General features: G+C 34.3%; 2 protein-coding genes across 2 annotated transcripts; one reads left to right on the forward strand and one right to left on the reverse strand.

Annotated features, from left to right (window-relative positions):
- Positions 1–835: 835 nt before the first annotated feature.
- On the forward strand, positions 836–22563 carry LOC134278329 (uncharacterized). Its single transcript, XM_062760638.1, has 18 exons — positions 836–902; positions 8447–8525; positions 10646–10841; positions 11233–11565; positions 12042–12129; positions 12998–13080; positions 14039–14134; positions 14424–14447; positions 14846–15187; positions 16040–16132; positions 16612–16683; positions 16941–17035; positions 17734–17766; positions 17893–17949; positions 18586–19183; positions 19584–19787; positions 19934–20071; positions 20203–22563. The coding sequence occupies exons 2-18, from the start codon at positions 8469–8471 to the stop codon at positions 20856–20858; spliced, it is 3165 nt and encodes a 1054-aa protein (XP_062616622.1). The 5' UTR covers positions 836–902; positions 8447–8468; the 3' UTR covers positions 20859–22563.
- On the reverse strand, positions 7344–8291 carry LOC134278328 (gastrula zinc finger protein XlCGF8.2DB-like). The gene is made up of 2 exons (XM_062760637.1): positions 8266–8291; positions 7344–7806 (listed from the first exon to the last, which is right to left on the reverse strand). Exons 1-2 carry the CDS (start codon positions 8289–8291, stop codon positions 7344–7346), a joined length of 489 nt encoding a protein of 162 aa, XP_062616621.1.
- Positions 22564–22911: the final 348 nt, after the last annotated feature.

Raw genomic sequence — 22911 nt, forward strand, 5'->3', positions numbered from 1 at the left:
TTTGTACATGTATTTCGAAGCATTGCCGAAGTTATTGAACATGAGAGAAAGGGGGGAAAAAGAGAAATATTCACCCAAGCAAGGTGGGAAAATTATGGGAAATCCCGGAATTTATTTAAAGTGATTGATAAAAAAAGGCATTGGTAATTTTCAGAAAGAGACACACAACATGTTGCTATGCATATCCAAAGGAGTCTAGAAATAGACCTGTATCAATAATTTGAAAATATCTTTTACATGTGCATAAATATTTCCAGTGAGCTTAATTCCTAACCATAGCAAACAGCTGGGTAGCACCCTGGTAGGATTCGTGCCGTTTCTCATTTATTTTCACTTTTTTGAGTTTTGACATATCAATTTTTTCAATATCCATGATAATGTAACTATTGAGGAGGGATCTGAGAAGACCATGGAGGCAAAGATACCAATGCACCCAAGCCCCCTAAATCATTAGTCGGGTGCACTACTAAATGAGCTCTCTAGTCACCAGTGATCGAACCCATCAGACTGCCATATTTTTCATTTCTTAAAGATTTTGTCCCCCATCAGACTGCCATATTTTTCATTTCTTAAAGATTTTGTCCCCCATCGGCCATAGACACCAATACTTGGTTTTCCACTGGCAGGTCCTTCACCTAGCTGTCACTATAGAGTTTAGATACAATGCTCTGTCATTAAAATTATAATGTCATATGGACCCGGTTTAAGGGCCTGTCTTGAGACAGAGATTATTGTAACTTTTCAAGCATTACACTATTAACATGTAACTTGAGGGGAGAGAAATACAACAAACCAGGCACAGGTTTGAATCCTGGCCTGATGAGGAGGCAGGTTCAATTGCTGGTGGCTTTGAGACATTGCTCAGTTGATAGAGCACTTGACTAGCAGTGCAGGGGACCCTAGTTTGAATCCTTCTCTGGCTCATCACCTCATCACATTCCTCTTTTCTTATTACCACTGTCGTGATCCCGTGCCGGATTGGACAAAACAAGATGGCGGCGGGAACAAATCGAAAAAGGTAGGTATCTGAGATTTCAGTAAATATCTCCATTAACCAACAGAAATACTAGCTCTGACGATGCTGTCGAATTCCTAGTAAAGTGTTTATTTATGTGGTCGATTGCTACCTTTCCTATCCTCTCTCAAACGTGAACATTTAACGTCTGAAGACAGCAATATTTTCCCGATTGAGTTTGAAGCGGCACGAAGTTGTTTTTTTCTCGATTTTGACAGTTTTATAAATCCAGCAGCCGGCCTGTGGCAAAAAAATAAGAACTTGGTGTAATTCTGACCTGGTGTTACATGTTTATTTGTTAAACCCTATCTTATTACAAAAATATAGCGATTTAAAAATGTTGGCATGTGCTGGATTGGAATCGGTTAATTTTAATGGAAAATGTGCCGGATTAGACTGATTTTTTGGTGCCGGATTGGATGCTGCTTGTGATGTCTAATATTTTCTAATCTTTTTTTTTTCAGACTGTTATTATAAATAATGCAGAGGTTTAATTGTTACTATTGCCCATGTACTTCGGCAACCTTACAAGAAATAGTGAATCATCTCGTCTTGGAACATCACACATTGAGTGTTAAAATAAAAGAAAAAACATTTGATGAAAATTCTGGAAAATGGGGACTGCAAACAAAAGATTTTAATTTTATTCCTGAAGTTTTAAGCGAGAAAGAGTTCCTGAAGTGCAACGAAGAAACTTATGAAATTTTTGTGCATTCGGAGGAGGAGCCTCTCGAAGAATCCTTTTGTAATATCTCTCTTGATGATCTTGATGAACCATCTATCAGCAGTCCTTTTCATAAGAAAAATAGGTGTTCAACACCTAAATATATAGGAAGAAAAGTAGTTCTACCTGACGAAGAAATACCAAGTGAACAACATGAACTTGCTCGTCTACTTCCTGATGTGATAAAGGAGCTGCAATCAGCCGGACACTTGCAGAATTATATCAGCCTAAATAAGCTGATTGCAGAAGAAAAATTTCCTTTTGAAAATATTTCATTCCTTCTCTTTATGGACGTTGTGAAATTTTTATCACTACAAAATACTTCTACCATGAGATATTCAGACAAAGTGAAGCAGTTTTGGAGAGTTGGATACAAACTTTTCCATGGCAAATGGTTGAGATTTATGGGTGGACCGAAACATACAGGATCAGTTGTTACTGGAGAAAATGAAAAGGGTAATTATGACCCTTTCAGTAGTAATATTAACTTTGTTGTTCCCCACAGGGATATTGTGTCTCAAAGCAACACACCAATTGCTTCAAAGGATGTTGCACCTGGAATCCTATACTCTCTATTAGATAAATTCGGTAATCAATCTGAGACCACCAAGACTTTTAAATTATGTGTTGATGGAAAAAAAATCAACTCGTCACTCATTGGAAAACATGGTGATGTAGATCTTTGGGGGTTTGAATCAACTCCTACCACTAAAGAAAGGAGAGAAGCTCTTGATACGGACATTGTGCTTATTGAAAAGTGTTCAGATTATCTACTGATGAAACAACAATACTCAGAACAATTTCAAGATCTCTCACATGTAGAAAAGGGAAAGATTGCAGAGACTCTCAAAACAATCATCACTGTACTGACTAAACGCCTACAAACATTGCGGGAAAGTATGGTGCAGAAAGAAGTCAACAAAAATAAATTGATCGAGTCGACAAGTGGTACAACTGGTGACTGGAGAAAATCAAGACTTGTATTTGTTATTAGTGGGCTAATAACTCACCTGTATGACATGAAGGCTTGCATTAAAAACTTGTTACGAGATATTGATGATTTATGCATGATTGTTGCACATCTAAATGACTCAAAAGTGTGGATTGACGGAACATTCCCATTAAAAAGCAGCGGTGACCATATTTCCATATCGTCTCTAGAACAAGTTAGCAAAGATGACTGTACAACTTATCGATATATAGAACAACGAAGTCCTGCTTGGCATACGGTTAGAAACACTGCAAAAATAACTGGTAGCACAATGTTTAACGCGCTAGCATTAGGTACCCTCAAATGTCAACAGGAACATTATGACTGTGTTCTATTTGGAAAGGAAAAACCAGAGCCAACTTCGTCTGTCAAAGAAAAAATGCAGTACGGTGTTGACAATGAAATTCACGCCATTGCAACATTTGCTGGAAAATTCCTCCCCGTTTTTCATCCTGATCTTTGTTACTTTGAAGAAGGATGTTACAAAATAACAACAAAAAACAATGTAGGAATAATTGTAAGCCCCGATGGTAGCTGCAGAAAGTCTGTGAATGATCAAGCAATATATGGTATTGAGTGCAAGTGTCCATTTCCTGGAAAAACTTACTCTACTACAGTGCACTATTCCATTCCAAAGTACTACGTACCACAAATAATTTCAGAAATGCACTGCTTAAACGCGAAACAGTTGTACTTTATCAGTTACAGTAAAGAATCTACAACAATTCAAAGGGCAACATACAATGTTGATATTTGGGAGAGATTAGAACAAGAATCGTCAGTAATATTTGATGAGAAATCTTCTAGACCAAGTAGGAAGTCACAGTCCAGCAAGGAAATTCAAGATTTAATTTTGCAGTATGGAGCATCCCATGTTGAATTGATAGCCGAAGTCCGATCTATTCAAGGAGACAAGTCATCAGCATGTGAAAGAAGCACGTCTACATCTCATTTGCATTCTCTTGATACTCTTATTGAATTGTTGTCAAGTACCCGTAATGATGTACAGAGAGCATATGATCTTACAAGGACGAAAGCCTCGGAGCTTCTTGCCTTTATGATTTCCGATCTAGATCGGGAATTTAGCTTTGAGCAATTACACTCAGTACCAATAGCTTACGGGTTAAAGAGTTACAGTTTACCAACATGCACAGTTAGAAAAATGATTGAGACCGTCCTGAATGAAAGTGCAAGAAGGGGACTTTATATTCCTGTCTGTTCTTTTGATGGACAATGGTGGAAAGTTGCTGTTCGTGATGAAGAAAACCGGCCTTTAACTGTTTTACAACTGCAGAAAGATGTTTACAACAATATAAGAAAACTTTCCAAATCAGAAATTGTACGGACTCTATCTTCAAGGAATGTTGTAAGAACAAGCGAAATTAAATCCTTCGATGATTTGAAGAGCTCTGTGGGATTCAAAATCCAACAGCAACCACGTCCAGCAATTTATCTTTGGAGCAATTCAGAAGATAAAGCATTTGTAATGTCCCAAAGAACTGTCCATTTGTTGAGAGAAAAATCTAAATGTCCAGTGATAAGAGAAGAGACTCAGAGCGAGATAGACAATGGAATAATGAGGTGTCTTCCTACAGCAGTTGTTTCTCAGATGGATGACGATCTCGTTATGGAGGTACAGTGTATTGAAAAACAGAATAGCTCACCCAGTTCCAAATGTAGCGATTTTGATGACTTGACAGCATTGTTTAGCGAAGAAAATGAACCACAGGATTTAAGTACAGAATAACCTAGACAAAACCAGATGGACAATCCTGAGAAGACAAATATAAATGCAGACTTAGTAACTGAAAATGATATCAATTTGATGCTGGAAGAGTTAAAAGCGCACACCAAATCCAAAAGAACGAGCATCTGGATGATCAGTTCAACGGATTTCAAAGCAAAAATGAAAAGTGCATCAGAAATCAATAAAAACTTTCTGGCCTATGAGCTGCAGTTGTGTCTGAAACCTATTTTAGGAAAACTCAAAGGCTATGGATTCAAGGCAAACAAAACGGACCCTAAATATTTACATGTGAATTTGTTTTCCAAGCTGCTAGGCAACAAAACTGAACTGCCCACTCCAACGTCAAGAAAGACTTACAAGGTTAACACTCTCAAAGCACTGTGTAGATCATGCCTTCATAAAATACCTAAAGAAAAACTAAACATTGTGCTCTCGGAAAATGTATTTCCTGTAGAATTAGAAAAATGGTACGGATCATGTCCATATGGAAAGAACATTAATATTGAGGGAAGTTCATCTGGGAAAAGAAAGCAATGGTATAGTTATCCGGAAATGAATACTTGTGTGGGATATTATGTTTTTATGATACTTGACGCTTATCATCAACTATGTGGACTACGGAGACTTTTATGTTCAAACGGCATCCCAGAAGCTGGAATATCAAACAAACCTTTGCACAAAGTTGCTGAGGAGAGTGAATTCAATGGATGTGGTCTCAGTGTGGCTCTTGTGAAAGACATGATCGATAAGCAGAGTGTCGCATACGCAGTACAGACATTTTCGGAAAAAGTAGAGTCGGCATTAAACGCACTTGGAGCGCACGAGGAAGCAAAGTTCTGTTCACTAGTTAGGCACTGGTATAAAGCGGAAGACGATCCTGGAATACCAGCTATTATTCGATGTGAATACCGCCTTAAATTTAGAGACTGGCTCTTGGACGGCATCAATTTTGGAGAGTTTCCTCCACCAGGCGCTTTTGTCAAAGGTATTCCAGTTATTTTGTATGAAGGGCTATTGACAGGAATTGAACGTCGAATACAACTATTCCCACTAGTTAAAAGTGGCAGGTACAATGTCCGTTGTATTGGCAGCCTTGACGTAGAGAATTTTTTTGGTGGGTTTCAAGACTACGATCCTTGGGGAACTGGAGTTCTACGTCCAGATTCTATACCAACTGCCATAAGTGTAGCTGCAGAGTTGCAAGAAGCTAGACTGGATCCATACAAGTAAGTATTATATAACATTTACTTGTTTCGTTGAATCTTTGAATGAATGACAATTGTGATGTAATCAGTTTCTTTCATCAGATTTTCCTATTTCCGATATAAAATGTTTTGTTCTGTATATAGGGTATTCCATATGTATACAAGTTGCAGCAAAGTCTATCCCAGTACTACGTATGACATGATAATGGACATTTCGCCTTCAAGCTTGTCTATTCCGAAGGATATAAGTAATATTATTATCAGGTATGGTCCCCCTTAACATCTTTTTATTCTAGACTTCTTCTTTTTATCTCAAATTTTTATAACCATATTTCTCTTGCAGAGACCACGGTTTTGATAAACCCGAAAGGGCCCGTGGAGCCAGAAAAAGGAAAAGAGGAACCATCAGTAAACCTGAGGAACCTTCCGCGAAACCTCTTACCGTACGAGAATTCCATCGTGCACATGAAGCGAAATTGTTACCTCATGTCAGAAGAGGCCTCGTTCTTGATGATGAATCTTTTCAGTCTAAGAATCTCTCAAAGATTGTGTAACTTAAAAATATGCCGTATGTACTAAACAATTGGAAGTTATCTCTATTCATGATTTTAAAGAGGCTTGGCGGTCGTGGCCATTTAAGACTATTTTGATCTCCTTTAGGAAATGAGCTCCATATAAAGATATAATAAAATGATAAAATTTTAAAACTAAAATTTCTGACATTTTTCTTTGCCAAAAGATAGTTGACAGCTCAAGGATCTAAAAAATAAGTTATATCTGGAGGTTAATAAAAAAAAATCTGTTGACCCCCTAGCCTCCTTAAAATGGCCTATTTGTAGTTTGAAAAAATTATTAAAGACAATGTTATATCTGACAACGAGGTTCAGTTTTACTGAAAAACATGGATTTGTAAATTTTAATACTAATTGTTGTATAATTACAATGCTTATAAAAAGACTAATAAAATTATATATGAAGTTGAACTGCTCAATCTTTGCAAAGACTAGTCGAACGAAAATAATAGGTATATAAAGTGACATTTCTCTTTTTTGAAATGTTGATCATTTCGACTGGGACTTTTTTATACTATGGTAATGCATAATTTTTGCAGCTTTTTCTCAATTTTCTGCTTCTTATTATTAAAATCTAAACCAGAGCTAATTTTTCAATGTAAATTACTACTGTACAAACCTATATCAAGTACTAGATTTTCACGTTTGTTTGTATAGGTCAAAAGATAAAATTGTTATGTCTATTACATAGCAAATCAAATTAACTTACTGTAAAATTACTTAGAATAATTTTTGATAAAATAATAACTAGCTAGATAAAAAGAATCAATAGGGGCAAAAGTATTCCTTTTTCTAATCCGGGGAAGTGATATTTAAAAAGACGAAGAAAATATTTGAAAATTTTTTACCATTTAATAAAAATAACAGTCTTGAACACTTCTGGTGTATAACCATAAGAAACAAAAAGTAAAATGTGTTAAAGAAAAAAAAATATAAAATAATATAAAAATTTTACGAAAAAAATATAAATGAGGTACAATTGCATTGCATTCGAAAATATCACAGATATATCTTATCTTAGATGTAAAAAAAAATGTATATATGTATTGGTCTGTCATAATCAATCTCTGTTCCCCAGACTTGAATTCCTCAATGCTTGTTCTTCATGTGCCGTCTTAGGCTAAATTTCCATCTGTAGCAGCCGCCGCAGATGTTGCAAGTGTACTTCGCTGCTTGGTCATGCACTACTCTAATGTGTTGAAGTAAGGTGTCCCCTCTCCCAAACTCCTGACTGCAATAGCTACAAGTGTGAACTTTTGGAGTGGGGTGTTTTTTCATGTGCCTTGTAAGGTTGTGTCTGTACGTAAATGTTTCACTGCAAGTGTCACACTTAAATCTTTGGCACTTATCGTGCTTCTCTAAATGTGCATTCAGCTGCTGGCGGTCAGAAAATCGTTTGTTACAATCATCACAAGAAAAGGCCAGTTTCTGTTGGTCGTGTTTAATTCTAATATGCTTAAGCAGTGCGCACTTTGATCTGTACCCCCGACCACATGTCTCACAAATTCCTCCATCTGGGAATTCATTAAATGATGCGTCCATGGCTTTAAAACTAAAAGAGAAAAAGATTATTAAAATGACCATCACAAGCAGCATCCAATCCGGCACCAAAAAATCAGTCTAATCCGGCACATTTTCCATTAAAATTAACCGATTCCAATCCAGCACATGCCAACATTTTTAAATCGCTATATTTTTGTAATAAGATAGGGTTTAACAAATAAACATGTAACACCAGGTCAGAATTACACCAAGTTCTTATTTTTTTGCCACAGGCCGGCTGCTGGATTTATAAAACTGTCAAAATCGAAGAAAAAAACAACTTCGTGCCGCTTCAAACTCAATCGGGAAAATATTGCTGTCTTCAGACGTTAAATGTTCACGTTTGAGAGAGGATAGGAAAGGTAGCAATCGACCACATAAATAAACACTTTACTAGGAATTCGACAGCATCGTCAGAGCTAGTATTTCTGTTGGTTAATAGATATTTACTGAAATCTCAGATACCTACCTTTTTCGATTTGTTCCCGCCGCCATCTTGTTTTGTCCAATCCGGCACGGGATCACGACAGTGTATTACAGTATAAAAACTTTCTTAGTTTTAAATTCTCAGATGGACTTGTATTGGAATGAATAAAAATGAGAAAATTGTAATTTAACCAGTAACCATGTTTACACCTGTACTTTTGTAGATCGATATAATGAAGAAGAAGAATGGAGATGTCGAAAACAATTTTTTTTGGTTGCACTTATGTTCTTCTAGCATTTTTAGTAAGTATATATACATAAATATGATAACTTACCTTATCAAGTATATAGTTATACATGTATTTTTTTTAATGAGATGAAATTTAGACATATATCACACAGTGTAGATTATATGTACAATATTGCCTTACTTTCTTTTGCTATATCATATAGGGCAAATACATGAATTCTACAATTTTATTGATTAAGTCTGACATGTTTTATCCATTTTTGAGACTTTTTTTCCTTGTGGTGGTTAATTTTTGTGCTGGTTGCTGAATCTGCTTATTTTTATAAAGGTTTTGGGTTTTCATGCAAACAAAACATTTACTCTTGTTGATTTTGTACTGAAGACATTGTTAATATATAGATCTCCATAAACACTACAAAGCTGTCAGGCTGACAAAACTATGCACCTCTGCCCACAGGCGCATTCTGATTAAAATCAGATCCTCATGTAGCAACATAAAAAAAAAGAAGGAGTGGATTGAGGATCTGATTGTAATCACATTTCCTACAGGCACCAAACTTGGTTGAATTTTAGACCCCCTAGTATATAAAAAAAAATTGATAAGCTTGGTGCCATCGAGATCTAGCTGCTATATTATTCAGTGTCTGTGATGATCATTGCTAGGCAAATGAAAATTAAGATTAAAGATAATTAAAATTTAATGAATGCAAATCCATGCTTTACATCTTTAAAGAATTCAACAGATTTAAAGCTTTCTCAAAGCACCCAGACATCAAGCAAAAAATGAAATGACCATGAAAGTTCATAGATATTAAATAGAGTATTTTGATATATATATTTTAGCTAAATGTATTTTCATATAATGATTTTTAATGTTTATATTATATAAAATTCATTTAAATTGTTTTATGTTAAAACTTTATATTACATGTCTATATACCTGCATTTCAATTTTTTCTTTATTATATATATTTGCTTTATGTATCATTATTCTTTCCTTTTTCACTGCACCAGATACTACATCCTTTTATGTACAAAACTCAATATTTATAATTTTGTTTGCTTTTTGAGTCCCATACTAATACATTTATATGTTACATGTATACATGTACATACTGAGCAAAACCCATTCTCTATATATATTCATGAACAGTTTAAATGAATCATCAACAATAGTTTATCATTAACATTTCAATTATGTATCTAAAACTTGCTTTTATTCACAGGCCACTTTTATCAGATGTGGTAATATATGTATTGTTCCCACTCTTTCCTATTATTGTCGGTATGTTTGTATGTGAATGTACTGTGTTGGTTTATCATTTCAGCATGCGTCCTATCTTAAACACAATATCTGTGAATCCGGTTGCATTTTGATCAGTTTTGTCAAGTTCATCGTAGGCTTTATAATTTTAATAGCTATACCTGTACATTTATTTTCAGGGTTTTTTTTAAATCGGCATGCCAAGACTGTTAATTAAGTTCTTTGAATTTTTGCCATCTTTCATTAACAGCACCACTGTTTTATGTAAGATATTAAAAAAATAGTTACTTTATACTGCAGACTTTTTTTTCCATGTAGAATTAATTTAAGGTATTTATGTGGTTACAATTTTTTTTTTTGAGGAAATTAATCTCCAATCACCATAGTTAAATTTTATTAAGGACAGGCAATTACAATGGCAATCCAAGAAATCCAAGTATTTTCTACCTGTAGATTAAAAAAAATTGATAATTCACATAACTATGACTCGGTGGAAAGGAGTACATTTATAGCAAATGGCATATAACCATGTACATGTATATAAGTTTAAGGTGATAAAGAATTTTAATGGTGCTTGAAAGGTTAGAAGAATTGTAAATTTGTTGTCATTGACATGCATATTAATTTCTATGAGACACAAACACATGCATTAATATAATTGCTACATTTTGTACGTTTCAAATCAGTATTGCTAAATGTATTTCATATGTGCATGCATGTCTTCAGTATACTTGGTATATATACAAATACCGGTATTTTTTCCAAAGCAATGTCTGTTAAATACATATTCATAATATTACTTATCCTTAAAACTGCACTGAATCTGCACTATAAGTTTAACCAGTTCAACCGTTACCCAGAATGTTATGTTTAACATTTAGTTATTCATATTTGTTTACTTTCAAACAGATTTGCCCCGCTGTAGCTAAAAATACTTTGGAAATAAAAGGAGAGAGAAGTGAGAAGAACATATGCCCCAGCTTGTCTGGGTGGGAAGGGCGGTCAAAGACCCTGTGTTACTGGGACGAAAACCTGTACCATTGTCTCTTGACAAGAAGTAACTGGTATTTAGAAGTCTGCACAAAACCCATCAAAGTAGATCCAGGTAATATGTTCTTGTTATTAGCAGTACGTACTACAATGTAAAGTAATTGATACTGTAGATTTCTTGTTTTACGTTGGTACTTAATATAATTGTGAAATAGCCCTTGGATGAGATTTTTACGTAGATTTCAGCATCAAAAAATAAGAAAGAGTTTTTAATTTGTAATTATAGTGTTTCTTGTCAAATCACGCAATAATTAAATCCTTGCATATGTTGAGGAATCTGTACAGTTAATATGTATGGACCAGTACTACTGGGTAAATAACAGACGTAGCATTGGAAATCCTCAGATCCCCAATTCTTTGATATAATTTTAATATTTGAGTTTAACTGTATGCCTTTGATATATTTGAGTTTAACTGTATGTCACTGTACTATGGTATTTTGGTAGGTTATTATCCTGAAATATCTGAGGAATTTGACAGACTTAACCTTGTGCCATGTCCAAAGGATAGGTATCAACCAGAGGGGGCACTCTCCAACCAGTTCAAAAAGGTCACATGCGAATACGCCAAGGCCAAATGCAACGGATTAGGCGAAGATTATTGTAGCGATGGTACCACAACCACAGATTTGGAGTGCAAATGTGATTATCTGAAAGGCTACATATCTTTAGAGTATCTCCTAAGCAATCCCTTCAACAAATCATGCTACAGTAAGAAACATGTTGATGAAGGGTGTACCATGTATACCTGTCCTGATAAAGACAAGGAGCTAGACCCAGGTATAAATTTTTATTTGGTCTCTTGTTAAATTTACCATTAGTTGAAAATTGAATTGCAGAAACTAATTCAGATGCACTTTATTAATGTTTGTAAGAAAATTTCAGGAAATATTCAAGTAGAATGCATAAAAATGTAATGGACAAACGTGTATATGTACATGTATGTGAAATAAGTACAAGATTTTATAGTTTTGAACTGTCTATTATCTTTCATTATGTTAAAATCTAATTATGTTCATAATCTATGTTCAAGACAAGTCTTTTATTGATTTATGATATTATATAGCATATCTTAAATGGATGTAATGCTAATTAACTAACAATTTATACATACATGTCATCTACATGTATAGGCAAAACCTATGAAATCTGTATTTTATATATATATAAAAAAACATGTATATATTAAATATATTATACAAGATTCCAATCATGTTAATTCTCTAGATATTAACATTAGTTTTGCCATTCTTTAGCCTACAGATGTGTCAAAAAATGTGATCCAGGATTTTATCGACCACCGTATGGGTTTAACTGCATTCAGAACAAATCTACATCAACACGGTAATTATAAAGTTTCATGTAAAACTGAGAAAACAATTTAGTGATGATAAAGTCAACATAAAAGAACATTTTTCTTGTTTCAACTGTAAAAATTCATCTTTACAAAATATAGTGTATTGTACATGTATAAAATGTAGATTTAATTCTGATCACCTTTTGTCCATTCATCCATCTGTAAACTTTTCACCAAAAATCATGCAAAGTACACATATCTTTCAGTGAAAAGGAGATTGAAGCCCCATTACAAGGAGAGATAATCAAGAAAAGTAAAAAAAACTTCTTCTCAAGCAAACTAGGCAAAAAAAAACAAACTTATGTGGAAGCCTAGTGAGGTAGTTTAAATACTGAATTGTTCAAATCTTGACCACCGGGGATATGATATGGCCACAATAGGGAATCCAAGTTTGACTAAAATACATGTACCCTAGGTATATGGGAAAAATTGTGAAAATTTTGTTCTCAAGAGCCACTGGACCAGAAAAGCTGAAACTTTTCTGGAAGCTTCCTGAGGTAGTGTAAGATTGTTAATTGTTCAAACTTTGGCGCCCAGGGGTCAGGTTGGGCCCACAATAGCTATTGGGAATCAAAGACCTTTACATTAAATATATAGGGGAAATCTTCTCAAGAAACACTGGACTAGAAAAGGTGAAACTTATATGGAAGCTTCCCGAGGTAGTGTTATAAGGGGGTAAACACTGATGATGAACAGCAGGGCAAAAGTTACTGAAGTGAGCAATGTGGCCCATGGGCCTCTCTTTATGAATTTAATGCACAAAATTTTAACACATGCTTACAAATTTTGACTGACTATCAAAGTAGAGAAAACTTTTAGAAGTATTAATATAAGTAATCATATTGTATTTTGTAGACCTAGTACATCATTCTCGGGTACAACCCTGCCTGCTACGAATAAAACAGAAACGCCTACTACTGTTCTGGTGCCTGTGAAACGTATGTATATCTTCATCGATGTACTAAGAAAACATTGTTATGCAATGTAATAAGCATCTTTTAAGGTACATTGTCCCTGTGATAAGTGAGATAACTCTTATTTAATAGGATGAATGTCAATTCATCATTTATAAAACTGTCACACTTAGGCCATAATAAAAAAATGAATAAGCATCTTTTATTTTATATTTTTTTTCCACTTTGCAGAATTTTCCCAAGTAAAAGTCATGGTGGAGGTCCATCATCACCAATCTTTCAGAACAATGACCGTAGTTTAACATATATTATAGCACTTACCATCTTTTCAGCTGTCAAAATCATGCCCACATGGGATTTAAAACGAAAGTTGAATGGTAGTTGAATACCGATCCCGATCAGAATTAAGACGAAGAAAAACAGAAACAAAAAAAATCGAGGTGGGAGGAAAAAATCGGGGCGGGCGGGGATGAGTATCTAGGAATATATTTATTATGGCCTTAATGTTCTTTGCCAAACTTTGCCTATTAAGCTATGCTAGAATTTTTTGTTCACACTTCGAAGAAAGGGCTTGTTGCTTTGCTTGCCATTAGTTTCTGTTCATTTTCTTCACAGAGGTTGCACTTATTAAAATGAAATTTGGTTTACAGATTAATCATAAACATATCTAGATCAATTTCTATTTTGGGTACGATCGGACCACTTTGGACAGACTATGCCTTTTGGACTTAGAAAAATTCCAATCATTTGGGAGAGGAGGGCATAAGTGTTTTACAAACATCTCTTGTCTATTTAGAATAATAAGAGTTAAAAATTAATGTTATTTGACTGATTAGAGGGATATAAAACTGATTAGAGGGAGAAAAAAAAGGGTTGTTTAAGAATGTAGAACTTGGATTTAATCCTTTACTTATTTATACACATTATAAACTTTGTTGCTACATGTATAAATAACAGTAAAATTTTCTCAAAATTTCAATAGCTCCACCAAAGTCTCCAGTTACATCCAATGTGGAGAAGTGGAAGAATGCTGGCTATGTTGCCCTGGTTGTTATTGCTTTTGTCATTATCACTCTGGGTAAGAATAAAATGTTTTTAATTGATAAATTGCTGTTCATGAAATGAAAGCGTCACCTAAATATAGCTGTAACCATGTCATATAAATGCACTTCTAGTTTGAAGTTTCTATCACATATAAATATTTGTTTGCTTTTCGTTTTGTTTTGGTTTTTTCTCTCTTCAAAATGGTTCAAATATTGTCAGAAATTTTACCATGTCTGTAAAATTACATATATTTGGAATATCAGTTTTGATGTATTAACTTGCTGGTATGTATTTCTCACATGAAAATCTTTTTATACTTTCAGTTGTGTATTTCTTAATGGAGAAATGTAAGTACTATATCCACATCATAAATTAGTTTTTAAAAATTTTTAATAAATTATTGGTTATCACACTAAAATAATCAGGCCCATATGTCTTGACTTGGATAGCATGGAGATCACTGTAGCTTCAGACACATAGGTACATGTGACAAAGCTTCCTGCAAATGAGAAATTGTGAAAGCTTCCTCAAATAATGACATTTTTACACAAAAACTTCAATAATTTGTCCTTGTACACTGTGCATATAAAGTGAACAGGTACATACATGTAGCCCTTTGTCAAATGGCTACAGTTCTTTTGAAAACATATTTATAGACATAAAACCCCTCCAATCCAGTCATATGGTCTGGTTTAGAAGGTGGTCATGAAGTATAGAGAATTAAGTTTCACGCATGTGTAATCCTTTAAATTTTCAGTTTTTAAAATCCATATGAAACAACCGCCCATCATTAAACCCTTCTTCAATGAGGATGTGACACTAGAGGCATATGTTCCAGGATTTTCCTGGTTTAACATTGAATTTCAATGGAGTCGGATTTTGGGTGAGGATCAGAAACATGAGGAAGAGGAAATTCAGCCTGACGGAGAGCAGAGCCATTTCCTTATAAGGACAGAGGGCTGTAGCTCTTGTCTTACAATAAGTCAAGTATCAGTGCAACTGGAGGCAGAATATGTCTGTAGAGCTAACTTAAAGTGCTGGTCAAGAATCGCTGATAAGACCTCAACAACTTTATATGTCAGAGGAGGTTAGTTGAACTTAGTTTATATTTCTTTTTTGATACTGTAGATGTACACATTTTTTGCACATCGGATTAGATTTTGCTCTGAATGTGATCACAATTTGTCACACCACTTGTAGAAAGCAGTAATAGAAATATAATGGTAGTCTGCCTAATTTTATACCTGCAGTTTAAAAGAAATTGTGATTCTGTGGAATTATGATCCTATATGGGGAAAAAGTACGTTTACAGTAAATATTATCTGCTGCCTGCGAATTCAGCTTTCAGTTTGCACATTCAGCATTGGCAGCCATATTGTAGGGCCTAAATCATATTCATAAACATAATGTATAAACTGCTTGACATTAACCGCATGCAGGCGCATTATGGCTGTGGGATGAAAAATAATTATACTTTGTAATCAAAGATTTTGTGTATGTATACATTTTGGTCTGTCCATCAGCATCCATTTGAATGTTAATCTTTTTGTCTGTTTGTCCACAAAAACTTTTTTTGTGCCAGCCTGGCATTCCTATTGTACATGTGTATTTACTTGTGGCAAGACTTTTTTGGTACCAAAGTATTTGTCCTGTTTTCCTTGAGTTTACGAAAAAAAAAAAAAACCATATCAAAATTACACTTGACCTTTAATTTGGAGTGGTTTGAGCTAGGGCAGGGCTTTTATATGTCACTTGTGTATTCCATATGTCCAAACATTTCTGTTGGTACAAACATTTTTGAACTTTCAACCTTGACTTTTGAGTTTGACCTACTTTTGAGTGTTTGTGGTAATATGGTTTAAATGTAAGTGTCAATATACAATACACTTGTTTTGAAATGAAAAGAATACTAGTAATTAGTAGTATTACTTATCAACAGGCCAGTTTTACACTCCCCAGCCATCACCAATGCCAAGCCCACCTGCAGGCAAAAGACAGGAAGACGCAAAATTACCAATTTTAAATGGAATTTGTAAGTCACCTACAAAATTCTTTTTCAGTAAAAGTACACTTTATTATATCTTTGAAGTCCACATCATTGCTAGCCAAGGGGGGAGATCATCACCCTTGGCTAGCCAAGATTGAAATCTGTTGAGTCCCACAATCTGGTTCCATTGGCTATAAACTTTATCCTGCAAAAAAAAATTCCTTGTTCTTATTTAAATGCTTTCTTGTATCTTCTGGCTTTTAGAAAAAAATATTTATAATTGCAAACCATGAATGAATCTAATGTGCATGTGATATATCATGTATAAAATATGCAGTGCATGAGTTCTCCATTCAAAAATGATAAATACATGAAATGATTCACATTGGACTGTGTAGTTTGCTGCAGTAAAAGAAAACATTTAATTTGCTTACTTCAATCTGTTGCTACAATTGATATGAAAAAAATTACCTTAATGAGTTCAAAACCTTTCCTAATTCAATTGAACTGTTTGTTGAATTCAGATGCTCCAAAAGCCACCATGGACACTGATGATGAACATGACAACAAACAACACAATGGACAAATAATTGCAGGTAATTAGAGCCCCACATACAAAATGTGTGTATTCTATCAATCAGTCTCTACATCTGAATGCCTGTTATTATCTAAACTCCTAAATATTTCATATGTTAAGAAGCCTTTTAGCTTCTTTGCAAGGAGACTGTTTTTATTTGTATATGATCACTCATATCTTTATAATTATACATGTTCCTACATGTATATAATTATAAGTCCATGCATATCTCATATTTAGATAACTAGTAATTGTATACTTTTTTACTATTCACAGGAACTTTTATTAAAGAGGTTCATATACACCATGGAGAAAATGTTGTCATAGGTGATAACAGTTCTATGGTTGTCACATATAATCCCAAGACCAAGGTATACTAGTACATTCTCATTCCAAAAATCCTTTGAAATGTTTGCTTTTCCTTCTTAAATTTTTCTATTTTTAAGCAGTGAATTTTATCTTTCATGATGTCTCGCAAAGTATCATGTGCAACGTTTTTTGCTCACATGAACTGAAATCTCAAGTGAGCTTTTCTGATCACCCATTTTCTTTCTGTCTGTATGTCCATCTGTAAAACATTTTTCATTTTCAACATCTCAAGGACCACTGGACCAGAAAAGCTGAAACTTTTGTGGAAGTATCCTGGGTAGTATAAATTCTAAATAGTTATAATCATGACCCATTAGGGGTAGGGCGGGACTACAGTAGGTATTACAATGGGGGGCATCTGGTAAAGAACAAAGTTACTCAGGTGAGCATTGGTGCCCATGTACCTCTTTATTAAAAATAAAAAAGTGCAGTATACATGTTGACTGTTTTTGACTATTTTGTGATTTCTTCTGTACAATAAGTACACATGTATGACATTTTGAGAGATTTCAAAAATTAAACTTTTATGGCGACATGCAGATACATGTATACATGTATGCCTTAATTCCATATAGCACCCCTAAAATCTGTCAATTGAAAGCTAAAGAAACTATATGTTTTATATTTTGGAGTATTTCTGCATACATGTACATGTAACATCATATTTTTATGAATATTACCATTTAAAAAATATTTGTAGAAAAAGAAAAAATCAAAGAGAAAAAAGAAAAAGGTATGTATAACTGCTTGTCAGTTAGCATTACATTTTTTTCACCTGCTTAAGAACTTCTGAAAGAGATTTTGAAAGTAGTTTAATCAGCTGTAAAATATTAATGAGATGAATAATGGAATTTTTTAGGATGAAGATTCAGATGATGATTCTTCTTGTAGCAGTGACACACCTCTTGTACCACCGGTAAGCTTAACTGATAATTTTATATCCATAAATAAATAAACTGAAATAAAATGTCAGATCCATGTAAGTGGCAACACAATTGTTATCAAAATATTGTACAATGATTGTGTGGTAAGGTCAAAATTTTCAATTCTAAGAACTGTAAGATCACTAAAATTTCATGACACGTACCTTATTTTCCTGAGATGGATATTTACTCTTTCTTAGCAAGACAAAATTTTCATGAATTGTGATTACAGCCATCATAAAATGATGGGTATACTGTAAACCAACTTTTATTCGCGACTTTATTTCGCGATTTACCAGGGGTAAACAACTTAGCGACGATTAATTTTCGCGATTATGTTTTTTTTTAAATCTGTAGTTAATAGACACAGAGACTATAAGGACCGGTTCGCAGTGAGAAATATTCACGATTATGAGGCTCTCGCGAACTTCGCGAAAATTTCTCGCACACGAATAAAAGTTGGTTTACAGTATACGTAGGGCATGAATGATAATAAATTATCTTACAGATATCTCATAAAAGAGAAGCATGGAACAATATTCAGTGCATCCAGAATGTGCTGTGAGATGTAAAATAAGGAACATCAGTAGAACTAGCTGATACAATTTTATTAATTATGTATTTTTCAGAAACTTGTCACAAATCTGGATAGAGAGATAAAAAATTTAGATATGTTAGCCCGAAAGTCACAATACAAGCTGAAAGTTGTGGATGTACCAGGAGATGGGCATTGTTTATACCATGCTTTCAACCAGAGTAAAGACATGCATGGGCTACCGGATGATCCGGCTGCACTCAGGAAACGTTTAGTCAAATATCTGGAATCCAATCCAAACAATCCCGATGGAATGCCATACAAAGACTTTTTGTGTTTTCCATTAGATTCAGACCGTGGGGCTCTTGAACCAGAAGACATGGCAATAGAGAGGGATGTGGAAGGAGAGGAGGATCAAAAAGAATTGCGGTGGCAAAGATTCCTGAAAAAGATCCAAGATGGGGAGTGGGGAGGGAGTCTGGAGATCTTGGGACTAGCCCAGCTATACAATGTTCCAGTCACTGTGTTATCGGTTGGAATGAACGGCTTCAAACTCAATGCAATTCCCTTTAATCACACCCATGAAACGGCACTCAATCCAACTGTTTTTATTGGGCATCTGAAAGTTGGCGGAAAAGGAGCACATTTTGTTTCCTTCAGATCTCTTCATGAAAATACCATTGAACAACCATGTAAGCCACTTCTTTACTTGACAAGCATTAGGTTATCTTGAAAACCAACTACTGAATATGTACTATATTTGGCTGGGTATGACTTTTAATGTCTTTGTCACAAAACAGCTTCCGAATCCCGTAATTCAAGATCATTGCTAAATATCTAAAGTAAATACATTTATATATAGCACATTCAGTTTGAAAAGTCAAATTCCATCAGAAATAGTTTCATTTTTGTTGGTAGACAGTTGATTCTCTAGATGGTTTAACCAATTCCTCAATCACAAATGCAAGAATTTACTCCTGATTACATGTAATTTGGTGGGGTCATGTTCAGTGTTCAACCATCAACTATCTGGTTATAATATAGGTTAACAGAGTACAGGTATACTGAATGCATTGACCTTTCTATTATCAGCAAGTATGCAGCAAGGTGAACTACACAGGAAGCATATAGACAGCAGTTATCCATATAAAGATGGGAAGGTCATTGTTGACCATGAACTGGACAAGCGGATAGGCTGCATAGAAATCTCTGCTAAATCAAGGACTAATGGAACGGGGTTCAGGGTCGGCAGCAAGTACGTCATGACAGCATTCCATGTCATGAAGGATATTCTAAGTAAATGCTCATATATATTAAATATACATGTATCTAATTTCTGTAAAATCACATATTTTCGTGGAGTCAAATTTTTGTGGTTTGAGGAAAAGATGGTTCATGGGTGTTTTAAAAAGGATATATATATATACTTCTTTTCATTCTAGTTCCATTTTGGAAGCAAGTTTATAGCCGACTGGAAGGTGAAGAAAGACTTCCATTGAGGTGGACTGCAGAAAATGTGCCAGTGGATGGCAGATGGAATCTTACTAACCTTTTATCATCTCTAGACCCCAGCAAACAGGGTATAATCATTTTAGCTTATACCTTTTCCCAACAATTCATGTCTTCTTCTGATAAATGCAAATCTATTTTTGTGTGCATCTCTAAGTTATTTGTAACCATCACATTTATAATACCTTTTACTCTTTTTTAGAGAAAATTATAAATATAGCAGAGGATATGATTACAAAATCCGCTTTAATCAAATTTGGATTTCTGGGTGGTAATTCAGATATGCTGAGTGTTCTCAAATTCTCATATGACATACCTTTTGCATCTCAGCATCATGACGTTGTGATCTTAGAACTCTCAGAAGAGAAAAATCTTCCTCCGCCTCTTATACTAAAGGACACCAACATTCCTGGTGTAAAACTCCACGTGATTGGTCATCCGAAAGGGATCGAACTTCAACATGACCCCGGATGTAAAATCATAGATGATCAGGAAGAATTGACTGAACTAGTGAACAAGGGCATCAATTTCTTCACAAGTCTCGGTCATGATAAGGAAGAAGTGGAGAAAGACTACGCCCCTTGTTTTCTCTCCACAGATCACATTTTATTCCACTGCTCTAAGAGCACAGCTCATGGGGCCTCAGGTTCTCCACTCATCGTCATTAAAGAAAGGCCTCAAGTGACAGGCATGCTCCTGAAAGGTCATCCGTATCTGTACTATAACTACAACAGTGGGAAGGAGGACCATCCGGAGCTGCTGGTGGAATCCGGAATATCCATGGAAAAAGTCCATTCCCTCCTGGTAGAACACTCTCTGATCCAGCTAGCAGAGGAATTGTTCTCTCAAAATTTATGAAAAAGACTGGCATTGTAGAAGCTGTTTTTATAGCTGTGATTATATCTATTTATAGATTTCTCTGTTTCTTTAACAATTTTTTTCCTCTTGCATTTTATGCAAATTTTTATAGTACTGAAAGCAAATTTACACTTACAGAAAGGGGCAGTTATTTGTCATATATACACTCTCGGCATTGCTGAATTATGTTCTGAGATTATCAATATTCTAATTTTGAGAAATGCAGAATATGTCAATTGTTCCTTTTCAAACAGTTAGAAGACTAGTTACTACTAGTAATTGAACCTAAATTCCTAAGGATCTTTGAATTCAAGCAATTAACAACAAAAAACTTTCCATTACTAAATTTCTATATTAATAGAAATAAATTTTCTCTAAAGTGAAAAGTACAGATTTTAAAATTTAAAAAGAAAACGAATCTTTTTACCATCTAGTTTTTGAAAACGTGGATTGTCTTTTTCCTGTTTGAGGCAGCTGTTTTTTTTTTTTTTGAGGAAGCCAGTATAATATGAAAAATGTTTTGGATACAATACATGTACACGTACATACACTGTATGTAACTCGCTCACAACAATTTATTAAGTGCACTTACAGTACCCATAGACTGAAAATAGCTTGTGTAATAGAAGGAAAAGTACATCGGTGAAAGTACAGAGGTATATTTGTGTACTTGGTATACTGGGTACCTACAATTTAGACTGATCTGTTTTACTCTGAGATGATTTGTTAAACATGTAATTATGTATTCTATTGAGAAATGTGAAACATTTACGATAATATTTTTGATTATTTGTTACCGTGTGATTGAATTGTTACTGTACAGTGTGCAAAAGGTTGAGTCTTTTATCCATATTTATAATTCATTAAATATATGGTATCTTGTTGATTACATCTAAAGGATAGTATCTTCCAAGCTGAATGACTTTTGGCGAGGCCGATATATTTTATACTGAAAATAATTTTTATGATGACTTTTTTACACCTATAATGAGTATAATTACACATTTATGAGCTGCACAAAATCTAATAATGTGCCAAAACAAATTAAATGCGTATTGAACAAATGGGAATATTTTTTTCAAAATGTTAGCCATTTTTTAATTCCCAACATTAATATGTATATAATTTATGTAGTCACATCTAAGCTTAAAGCCTATAGAGTCATGTTATGGTTCATATAAATGCTCACAGCAATCGCTCAGTCAGTGGTGATCTCATGTTCAAACACTGAAGAGAAGAAAGTTATGTAAAAGGAAGTTGAAGTTAAGTCATTCTTCATAGCTTTAATTCTGTAGCTCATTCTGTGGATCTCTTTTAGTCCCTTAATTATACTAATCAATATTAAGATCTAGCTCTCTAATTGATAATTTTCATTTGGTTTTCATAATGCATACATGTATGTGCATGTACATTAAATTTGTGATCTTTGATATCTTGTATACAGTTCAGGTGTATCAGCTAGCTCAAATATACCTGTTAAATTGTCTCTTAGATCTCTTTCTATATACATTTGTATATCTACCTCTTCTGAATTTGAACATGGTAATTTATGAAAGGACTTGTACATGAGTATTTATCATATAACTTTCCATTTTGCAAGATTGCAATATATCGTAGTTAAAATACACATATCGTTTATGTATGAATGAAATTGTTTGGCTAGAAGTTAAAATAATTTTTATTGAATACAGATATTTTATCCGTATACTTCAAGTTCTTGTTCATTTGTCTGCAGAATAATCATGTGTAGGGATTCAGCTCAAAGGATTAAAGTTTAACATGTTTAGCTCACATGAGCCGAAGGCTCAAGTGAGCTTTCCTGATCAAAATTTGTCAGTTGTCTGTCGTTGTCGTTGTAAACTTTTCACATTTTCATCTTCTTCTCAAGAACCACTGGGCCAATTTCAACTAAACTTGCCACAAAGTATCCTTTGGTGAAGTGGATTCAAGTTTATATATTCAAATGAAGGGCTAAGCCCTCTTCCAAGGGGAGATAATTGTGAATTAATGAAAAATTAATGGCATGCTTTAAAAAACTTCTTCTCCATAACCA

This window comes from Saccostrea cucullata, unplaced genomic scaffold (genome assembly GCF_032062105.1).
Source record: "Saccostrea cucullata isolate Sc308-1 unplaced genomic scaffold, CSIRO_AGI_Scuc_v1 ctg300, whole genome shotgun sequence".
In the NCBI taxonomy this organism is placed as follows: Eukaryota; Metazoa; Mollusca; class Bivalvia; order Ostreida; family Ostreidae; genus Saccostrea; species Saccostrea cuccullata.

Coding starts and splice junctions, on each gene's coding strand:
- LOC134278328 (XM_062760637.1), bottom strand. CDS start 8,291: ATGGCGGCGGGAACAAATCGAAAAAG. Junction 7,807..8,265: donor GCGGGAACAAATCGAAAAAG/GTAGGTATCTGA, acceptor TTTCTCTTTTAG/TTTTAAAGCCATGGACGCAT.
- LOC134278329 (XM_062760638.1), top strand. CDS start 8,469: ATGGAGATGTCGAAAACAATTTTTTTTGGTTGCACTTATGTTCTTCTA. Junction 14,135..14,423: donor TTTTGTCATTATCACTCTGG/GTAAGAATAAAA, acceptor TTATACTTTCAG/TTGTGTATTTCTTAATGGAG. Junction 19,788..19,933: donor TGTCATGAAGGATATTCTAA/GTAAATGCTCAT, acceptor TTTTCATTCTAG/TTCCATTTTGGAAGCAAGTT.